Consider the following 10,000-nt stretch of genomic DNA (forward strand, 5'->3'; position numbering starts at 1 on the left):
ACAGAATTTAGAAAATTACCGAAACTATATATTCTGTAATTTTTACCTTGTCTTTATACTATTTTCATTTTGCTTTTTCTCCAGTGAATATCTTCTGAACCAAATAGTAACTCTCACTTCATAAGATGGTAATACCAAGAACCATGTGGCACTTTTGTGTAAGAAGTTTCCATCGTTTCAATGCTGTTGCCAGATCATCATTACCCTCAGGTAAGACACCTATTTCTGTATTTCAGTGTCAGGTTTGACATTATTTCGGAAAATAAAGAGAATAAATGTTTCTGTATGTTATTGTTATTTTTTTGATACCAACAAAAGTAGTCAGAATCCATTTTTCCTTGAGCAACTGATTCACTGAGTATACTAATAAAGATATGTATATATATATAAGGAAGATACATGCACTTTGATTTTGAGAAATATATAAAGAGAAGTATAAGTTACTGTAGATGAATCTTTCTGGAATCCAACAATTTATGAGACAAACATTTTTATATAGTATTACCCCTTTATGGTATTAGTTATATATATTGATTAGAAATTTATTCTAGGAAATGAAAATGTGTGGGATGCTATGTACAAGAGAGGCATTCCTCGCACTCTGGATGAGATGAGCTTAATGCTGGGAGAAAGAGTGGATTCACCTCCTAATTCACGACTTCTGAAAATAGCTATTGTGGGTGTGCCCAACTGTGGCAAAAGTACTCTTATCAACAGTCTCGTTGGCAGGAAAGTGAGTGAAAGCAGTGTTTGTTTTCTTTGTGTACATAGTCATTGTCTTGAATGACATGCAAATATTTACTTTACTTTATTTACAAGTGAAATGTATCACTGTGCTTTGTATACCATACTGGCCTGTCAGTCCTGACATAATTTCACATTTGATTTATAATGTCTACCTCATCTTATTTTATTTTGTTCATTTTATTGTGCTGGTATTTTTTTACTCATGTATTTATATATTTTTGTAATTATTGCTATTATTGAAGAGACATGTTCACTGTTTGCATCAGTTGTTCATTTTCTGTAAAGGGGACTTTGACTTTTCTTGCTTTATTCTCTTTATGTATACAATGTTTAGTGCTAAAATCTCACATTATTTCAGGTGTGTAGTGTTTCATCCAAAGTTCACACAACTGAAGTCAGTGCTCGGGCTGTGCACAATGTAGAGTCAACCCAGATGGTGTTTTTGGACACTCCTGGTTTAGTCACCCCACAGGAAGTCAGCAAGTGAGTGGCATTAATTTTTTGTCTTTTAGAGAATGAAGCTTAAACTTTAAGTATTCAGATATATATACATATATGTATATAAATTGTTTTTGTATTTGTGATTCTCCCTTGTTTTAACAGGCACAGTCTAAATCGCTCTTTATTAAGAGAGGCAGAAATATCACTTCATGAAGCTGATGTGATGGCAGTGATCCATGATGTCTCCAACAAGTATACCTGCAATAGTTTGCATCCCAGAGTATTGCGGCTTTTAGCACTATATCCCACAACACCAAGTATTCTAATCTTAAACAAGGTAATCTGTTCATCTATTAAAGCTTAATTTGAGTATCTTTCAATTTATTTGATAGTATGAATTGATACCCATTTGTTTTTTGTTACTTGGAAATCTTTAGCATATTTGTAACATTACTCTGAGTTCAAAAACATCATGTTCAGATAAAGGGTATGTATAAACCTATTAAACATTACCTTATTTCATTTAAGTCTTTGTCACTGATATCACATGTGACATGTGAAGTCCTTTCACATTATTGCAAAGCTATCACTCATCATGGCTGAGCTTGCTCTAAGTTGTTCACACTAAACAGTTGTTTACTTGTTTGGCTGTGACTGGCCTTGAGGGGAAACAGAACATTAAAAGTAGACTTAAGGCCTCCTTTTAACATCATTTCCTAAACCTTCATTTATAATACAGCTAAGGGCATAGCCAGCAGGTGAAATGTATGTATCGCATGCTACTAATTTTTTCAAATGAGTGGCTCACTGAACATAAAGCCAGGAGCAAGGCTTGGTGTGACACAGGGAAATCATGTTGTGAATGGGTTAATCCCTACATTCTTAAGTTTAACTTTATAGTAGTGAATACTAGCCTATGCTGTCTTAAACACCCTAGAATCTAGAACCAACATCAGATGATATTGCCTAAAATTGATATACCTCTTAATGTTTTATGTTGATTTACTCCTGATTGCTTGAATTATCATCATGCTTCTTAATCCAATCTTATCATCCCATAGCTCACATCTCTTGAACTTACTTTTTCCTAAACAGGTTCCCTAACCTTTCTACACTCATGACACCCTTATCAAAGCTCTGATGCATCCCATTATCATTTTTAGACCTGGAGCGTGAGAAAAAAAAAATCAGCAGTCTGCGCAAGCTTCATATGCCTAATTGTAATACATTATGCCTTAAATACATGACTTCTCAGTATATTCTTAATATGAACATAAATTAGTCTTTCTTTCATAATACTGTATCACTTTACTTTAGCCTATGTATCATAATTATTTCAACTTGCTTTTAAGTTTATTCTTAATTCTATCTTAGTCCTTCTTTCAATTTCATTTTTTAATTCAACCATATATAGGGTAATACATGTGCTTTAATATTGCTGTTTTCTCTGTTTGATGGAAAACTCACCCAACTTAAAAAAAAAACTAAAAGTTACCATCTATTACTGTAGCTCTTTTTTATGATTTGATAGATTTTTAAAATTTTTGGGTCTAATTACAATGTTCAACAAAATGATGCATGAATTACATATGAAGCTTGTTTTTTATCTTTTCAGGTTGATCTAGTCAAGCATAAACAGCGCTTGCTAGATATAACTCGAATTATTACAGAAGGCATTGTAGGTGGCAATAGGTCACATGTAGAGAAGAAGAAAGATGTTCCACTCAGTAAGGAGAAACTTTTGAGAAAAACTAAAAAAACACTGCAGAGTGTAGAAACAAGTACAGAAGACAAACTAAAAAAAAAAGGAAATACTTTGGTAACTGGTCAGATTGGTCTCCCAAGAGATATCAGTCAGATAAGTGAGCAAGATGTTATGGAAGGGAAAGTTAGATTGACAGAACAGGAAATTAATGCCTTTATTGAGAACCGGACTGGATGGCCCTTGTTCGAGGAAGTCTTCATGGTATCTGCCCTTTCTAGCCTAGGGGTGGACGACTTGCAGGATTTCTTCTATCACAAGGCCTATGAAGCTCCATGGATCTTCAGTTCTCAGGTAAGTAATTTTTGTGCCATCATTTTGCATCAAAGTGTGAAATTATTAAAGTGTTATGTAATATGAATTTTGCCTTTTGAGTATTATACACTAAATGCTTGTTCCTTTTATGTCTGAGAGTAGAAGAAAATATAGTAGGTCAACACCATGTAAAGAATAGATATAATAAACTTTTTGAAATTTCCAATAGATGTTGACAGACCAAAACCCCCAAGATATTGCCTTGATGACAGTAAGAGAAAAGTTCCTAGATGCTTTCAAGAATGAAATCCCATATAACCTCAAGTTCACAGTAGAGCACTGGGACCTCTCAGAAGAAGGTATGTTGTCAAAGAAAAGTTTTAAAATGAAATGAATATTAGGCTTCCTTCTCATCTTTCCTTTTTTTTCCTATGGTCTCTATTGCTCCATTCTTTCTTAAGCATTATTTACCCTCCCTCCCTTTATACGTCATGCATGTTATCTATTACATGTGGAATAATGTTATTGCATTATACATTACATCTTTATTATATGCCAAATAATGTTACCCTTATATGCCATCAGAGATCCTGTATATCACAATTCAAATTGGGTGCAAGAGGCAAGGTCTTGCCCGGTTCATCATAGGCAGTGGTGGCAAGAGCGTTATCCCCATTGCACAGGATGCAGAGCAGGATCTGCGCAATACCTTCTGCAATGAGGTGAAACTGAGATTGAATGTTGTGTATGATCCTACGCTCAAGAGAAAATAGTGAAAATATCCTGGAGTTTGATGTTCTGAAAGTTCAGAAATTTGCATTCTTTAATTTGATCTGATATTTGTTTTTTTATTTATTTCCTTTTTGCAGTATTATTTTAAAATTGAGTTATTTTATAATAATAAGAAATGTTTGTAATTCAAAATATTGTTCATAATTCTGTATATATATTTATTGTTGGGATTTATATATATTTGTTTAGTGAAAATAGTAAATCCCACATATGTAAATAAAAGAAAATTACATTGTTACTTGTATATTGAAACATTGAAATACCTGAGAAGTTTATAATTGTGTTAATCCATCTACAGTTATATCATGTTATACTTAGGAAATGTTTGTTTTAGTAGTTTCAGTAACTGTAATAAAATTGACTTTATCCTTGTTTCTTAAGAGTTTGATACTGTATTAGAAGCTCAAGAACTGATGACATGAAAGGGCCTTTTTTATATATGTCACTTTTACAAGAAGCACATGAAAATATTACAAATCTTGATTTTATCATGCAATAGATCTACTACTCAGCTACAAAATAAGCCATATTACATTCATTTCTGACTGAAAATGCATGTTCTATGCATAAAAGTATAGTGTACAGATTTTTTTTTTCCTCTTAATTTTTTTTACATTATGGATAACAAATCATATATGAAATAGTTGTATATGATATGATTATCTATTATTTCCCTTTAAGGTTGCTCTAATTAGGTTTTACAACATATTACTGGTCTGAAATATGATCGTTCTTCATGCCAGCGAATATCACACCGGGACGGGACGTGAGAGAAGTGACCGCGCGGACATGTTATTAAAGCGAGGGTCCCAGGCCTTTCAACTTTGTAGGATGGAACACTCACCTTTCACACCAACACTCCCGTGAAATAGAGATATTCAAATACAGGGTGGTGTAAAACGATGTATACAAGATATATAAGTATATACAGATCATTTCCATGTATTACATGACCTTATTTTTATATGTATTGATACCTCCGTTTGCTTGTTTGTTTGCTGTTTCTTGAATTGTTTGCAGGATAATTGAAACACTTAAGAACAGATTTTAATAAGATTTTTACCAGAGGTGTGTTTTAAGCTTAACTTAGACACCATGACACTTTGGTGGTGATCTGGATCATGATTCGGATCCAAGAATGTTTTTCGAACTCAAAAAGTTATGAACAGATTTTAATGAAACTGACGAAATATGATCCAAACATATAGAAAAGAAAATACTCCATATGAACAGCACATCATTCTTATTTATATGTATACAAAAAATCATTATTGTTTTTTGAATGCTTCCCAGAATTTTTAGATTCTTCCGAAAAATTGCAGGTTGATCTCATATTATGTGAAATTTTATACGCTTTCAGAAAATAATTCATTTTTCATTATATTTAAACATTACGTCACAATTGCTGATTTTCTAAGGTAGGGAAAAAAATCATATTTCGGTGCACATTGAAAGTGGCTGCTACCACCTTAAATATAGCAGGTTGGCCTTTAATTCGGCAAGACGGGCAACTTTTTGCCGAAAATGACCAGATGGTCCCCTTCAATATGGAAATTATTTTGACTGTATCTTAAACAGTTCAGTTAGATGTTACCTTTATTCTTGTAATTTTATATATTTGGAGGTGTATTTGAGTCCTTGCTGAAGCATGTTTGTATTAGCACCAGAAACTGCATTTCTGCATTAGAACCTTGATAAAAAGAAACAGTCTAGTTGTCTTTTAGCAGCATTCTGTATTGGATTAAAAGTTCAGCTTATCAGAGGTAGCATGTTTGTGGACCATAATTTCATTCCAAATGATAGCACTTGAGAGAAAAAATACATTGTAGTAGAACTACACATAGCAAAGTAAGTGCATTTTGTAATCAGGGATCATAGTTACTTGTAATTAGGATATAATTTGGTGGATAGGTTGGAGGTTAGACATCCTTTTCAGATTGAAAACAGCAGTTGATAGTCCTGTAACTTTGTTGTGTAACTTACATTTCTTTGGATCAGGAACTGTTTACTGAAATTTATTATTGAGTTATTTATCAAACATTGTAGGTAAATAAGAAATATTCTTCCTGTTGAGATTTTGATATATCAAATATTAATTTCAATGGCTGACTTCAATTCAAAGTTTACCATCAGCGTAATAAAGTACTTCTCGTCTTCTTTGGAACAGTTGCTGAATCATTCTTAATGCTGGTGAAGTTAACTGTGCCCTTGGTTTTGCTTTATATGGTACAGAAGTACAGTTCATCTGGTACATTTTATTAGATCTTTATTTTAATGACATTTCATATATGAAGAGTGGACTAAAAACTCACTTGGAGTTAGCAATTAGTCCTCTACCTTATTAAGTTGAAGAGCAATTGGTCTTTGTGTTTCTCATGGATGCTTTCATGACAATGTTTCACTAGAGTGTTACATTAAGCATACTTGAACAAACATTTGGCATAGTTTGTAACAGCATGAGAAAAACTGAGACCAGGTATTACCAATACATATGAATGGCAGTCCGTTAGCATTTTCAGCACCTAAAATTTACACATTTGATTCAAGTTCTTGGAGACGCACTGTTTAATCACAAATGAAGTATCTCTTTATGTCAATTAGTAAAGATGAAATAGATCCATCCAGTAGTGCCCACATAAGCCCTGTCACTGGTGCCTCTACCATCCTTTGGTGTCTCCACAACCCTTGTATTAGTGTACTCATTGCCCTTCCAATAGAGTCCCCACAACTTCCAGTGGTGTTCCCATGGCTGTTCCATTGGTGCTTTAACAGAATGTTCAGTGGTGTTCCCACAGCCCTTACACTAATGCCTCCTTGCCATGTTTCTCCATTGGCCCTTTCTATGGTGCCTCTCCAGCCCTTCCAGTGGGGTCTTCATGGCCTTTACAGTGGTGGCTCGAGGCTCTTTCAGTTGTGAATTTTTAGCCTCTTCAATGGTGGCCCTTTGGCATATCTGATGTGCTAGATGAAGTCATGGCCTACGAATCTGGTTGACTGTCACATGATAAAGCACAAATGATAAAAATATGGTCATTTTATGATTTTTTTTGTTTTTTTTGGGGGGCTATAACTATGATTTGTTGTTTCCCCTTTCCCCTGTTATTCTAAGCATATGGTTATATTGGTTAATGTAGGGCTGAGCCACCGCCAGGAAAACAAGTCAATTAACCATATTTTATCATGCCCTGAAACTGCATATCATCCGTTAGAGTATTAGTCATTCAGGGCTATTCACTGATGGTTCCAGTTCTGGATAAAGTTGAGTAATTAAAGCCCGACCAAAAGTTTCCTGTAATAATATCTCATATCTAAATATCCTCTAATTCTTCAAGAAAAATAATTTTTTTCATATATTTTTCTGAGCCAAAACCACGTTCATAAGTTCATACAGGAGTGTGACTATTACAAGGGTTTCTTAAATTTCACTTTGTGTTACATTTTTACAGTATTATATTTCCAGCCGCTACTTAGAGCTTTGAAGTATATTAAACGCATTATAAGACATCAGTTTAACATCCAACTGCCTTATACAGCCATGATGTACAGCCAGCAACAAGAGCGGTGACGCCTCGCCAGTCCTGGGCTTGGTAAGATCATGCCCTTCTTGCCTTGAAAGGAGGCCCGCGTTCAAACAACTAGGGCATATTTAGGGTCGTTCGAATGTGAGGAGGTGGGAAAGTACGGAAATCAGGCGAAGAAGAGCAAAAATTACTGTAATATACATGGAAAGAGAGAGAGAGAGAGAGAGAGGGATCGCTTTTATTCCTGTTTAGTTGTTAAATTGGTGGATATATTGGAAACCTGCCTTTAGAAATAAATTATCGTTTATTCTTTCGAAAATGATTGTCAAGAAATCTTACCACATCGTTTTATTTCAATTCCTTATCATATTTCATATATATATATATATATATATATATATATATATATATATATATATATATATATATAACATTGTTGGAACTGTATTCATATTAATATTCGTCAGACGGAAATATCCTTCATTCATATATGAAGGATGTATATTAATATATGGCTCTGCATTATCCTAAGCAGCTACTCCCTGACTTCTCTGTCTTATATCACCTGGATCCACTATTTGGATAATGGTAAACTTTTGATGTGTTCTTTGGAAAAGAACATAGGACAGTTCATACGCCATTATATTTCCAAATATTTACAATTATTTAATTGTCAAAGTAACGAAATTAATATGTAAAAGGCGGATATCGAAAGCAATGGATTTCTTGAATAGTATGGAGGGGAAACACAGACAACGTTTTGGGCACCAGCCGCTGACACGACAAATAAAAGCGTATAGTTAAGGTTGAGGGAATATCCCCTTAGCCTTGGGTAAAATGAAGCTTGACTCGGACTTTCGCGGGGTGAGTGAGCAAGCGTTAACCGGGAAAGGGGTTTGCTGGGAAGTGCCCAATCTACCCAGGCCTAAAGACTGTCAATTAATAAATTGATACTAAAAGATATGTTAATAGTATAAGTTTCGCACCTGCTTCCTATATACCTCACCATCATTATATTAATGCACCGCTGCACACATTCATTGCTTTTCACTTCACATCAATCATTTTCAACAGTTTCGGAAATAATATAATAAATTAGGTTGACTGACGATGCACTTTAAATCAATTTGTATCTCAAGAGTAACAATGCTGATATAATAGACAATACTTTCTGTAAGTATATAATTGCGAGGGTCGAAGCCAAGTGGCCCATCACACTCGTTGACCCCAACCAAACCGTGCTTCGCGATTCATGAACGCGACTGGAGGTCGTGGTTCGTAGGAGACACCCAAACGAAATAAAAGGAAAACAAGGGAATCGATACCTATACCTTTACAACCCATTACCCTCGAAGTTTTGCGGCCAAAGGCATTTATTAATGTTTGGTAGCCCAAGAGGCGCTATCTGAGACGATGCATTATTTATACCCACAAATTTTACCCACAGTGTGTATGTTTGTGTGAGAGAGAGGGGGGGGGAAGAGTGAGTGAGAGGGAGAGAGGGGGGGTGCAGACACTAGCCTCGATAAGATGGGACTGAAACATAGCCGAACACTCACTCCTTGCTTTGCCTAGCGAATCTAAATCATCCCCTTCCTCCCCCCCCCCCTTTCCTAACTATGTCCAGGTTGTTTGAACGTGGGCCACCTTTCAGGTCAAGAAGGGCAAGATCTCTCCAAGCCCTGGGGCCGGATTCTCAAAAGAGCCTTAAGTTAAGGCGTGCTGGAGGCCTTAACCGTCCTGCGGCGACCTAAGTTAAGGCCTGTCAAAGGCGCCGTATCTCGGACTTAGCTTCGTATGCACAAACGTTTTTTAAGGCGCCTTATCCCTTCCTTAAGTCCCGCAGCTCCGCAAATCACTTAAGGCGTCGGATCTTCGGTAGCCAATCACAGCTGCCGTTTCAGGCGGCTCTTTGGGTATCTTGACCAATCACAAGCCATAAATGCCAATCAGCTGATTTCGTAAACACAACGTTGTGTCCAGCCCGTGGCATGATGGAACTTTTCAACAAAATTGGTATTATTGAAAATGCAACCCCACACCTAATTTAAAGAATCTGAGTAGTAGTAAACATCATTCTAAGAATTTGCCTCTATACCATTTTCTGCGCAAATTGATAATAACGGTGTTACAGAGGGTATAAAATGCACGATTTCCTTACGAACGCCGCGACAAATGACAAAAAGTCGTTAATAGTGACGGAAAATCAGACGAATTTGTAGCGGATGACGTATGCAAGGGAAATCATGTAAGCCAATTACATTCGAGCGTGACCGTGACGTGAACATAGACACAGTAGAACCAAACAGATATGGAATAGGTCATCACGTGGCAAAAGAAATGTGTCAATGTCCTATGCTTGTTAGTATTCTACCGATATTTCTCGAAATTATCCCCCAAATTAACTGATATGCATCATGCCCTCCCCAGCTATCGGGACCGATATCTTAATTATACTTCGTTTGCGAAGGAAATGAGCGCT

At 35.7% G+C, this 10,000-nt stretch overlaps 1 protein-coding gene across 3 annotated transcripts in view; it reads left to right on the top strand.

The window, feature by feature from the left end:
* The window catches only part of LOC113806109 (GTPase Era, mitochondrial), an 8,536-nt gene extending 680 nt beyond the window's left edge, over positions 1 to 7,856 (top strand). For all 3 annotated transcript variants that reach the window (XM_027357222.2, XM_027357224.2, XM_027357223.2), the window contains exons 2-8: positions 85 to 210; positions 552 to 733; positions 1,106 to 1,230; positions 1,351 to 1,525; positions 2,804 to 3,244; positions 3,435 to 3,564; positions 3,791 to 7,856. In XM_027357222.2, coding sequence (XP_027213023.2) covers positions 126 to 210; positions 552 to 733; positions 1,106 to 1,230; positions 1,351 to 1,525; positions 2,804 to 3,244; positions 3,435 to 3,564; positions 3,791 to 3,978 — 1,326 coding nt within the window. In that variant the 5' untranslated portion in view covers positions 85 to 125 and the 3' untranslated portion in view covers positions 3,979 to 7,856. The remainder of the gene's footprint in view (positions 1 to 84; positions 211 to 551; positions 734 to 1,105; positions 1,231 to 1,350; positions 1,526 to 2,803; positions 3,245 to 3,434; positions 3,565 to 3,790) is intronic.
* Positions 7,857 to 10,000: the final 2,144 nt, after the last annotated feature.

Source organism: Penaeus vannamei, chromosome 16, assembly GCF_042767895.1.
Source record: "Penaeus vannamei isolate JL-2024 chromosome 16, ASM4276789v1, whole genome shotgun sequence".
In the NCBI taxonomy this organism is placed as follows: Eukaryota; Metazoa; Arthropoda; class Malacostraca; order Decapoda; family Penaeidae; genus Penaeus; species Penaeus vannamei.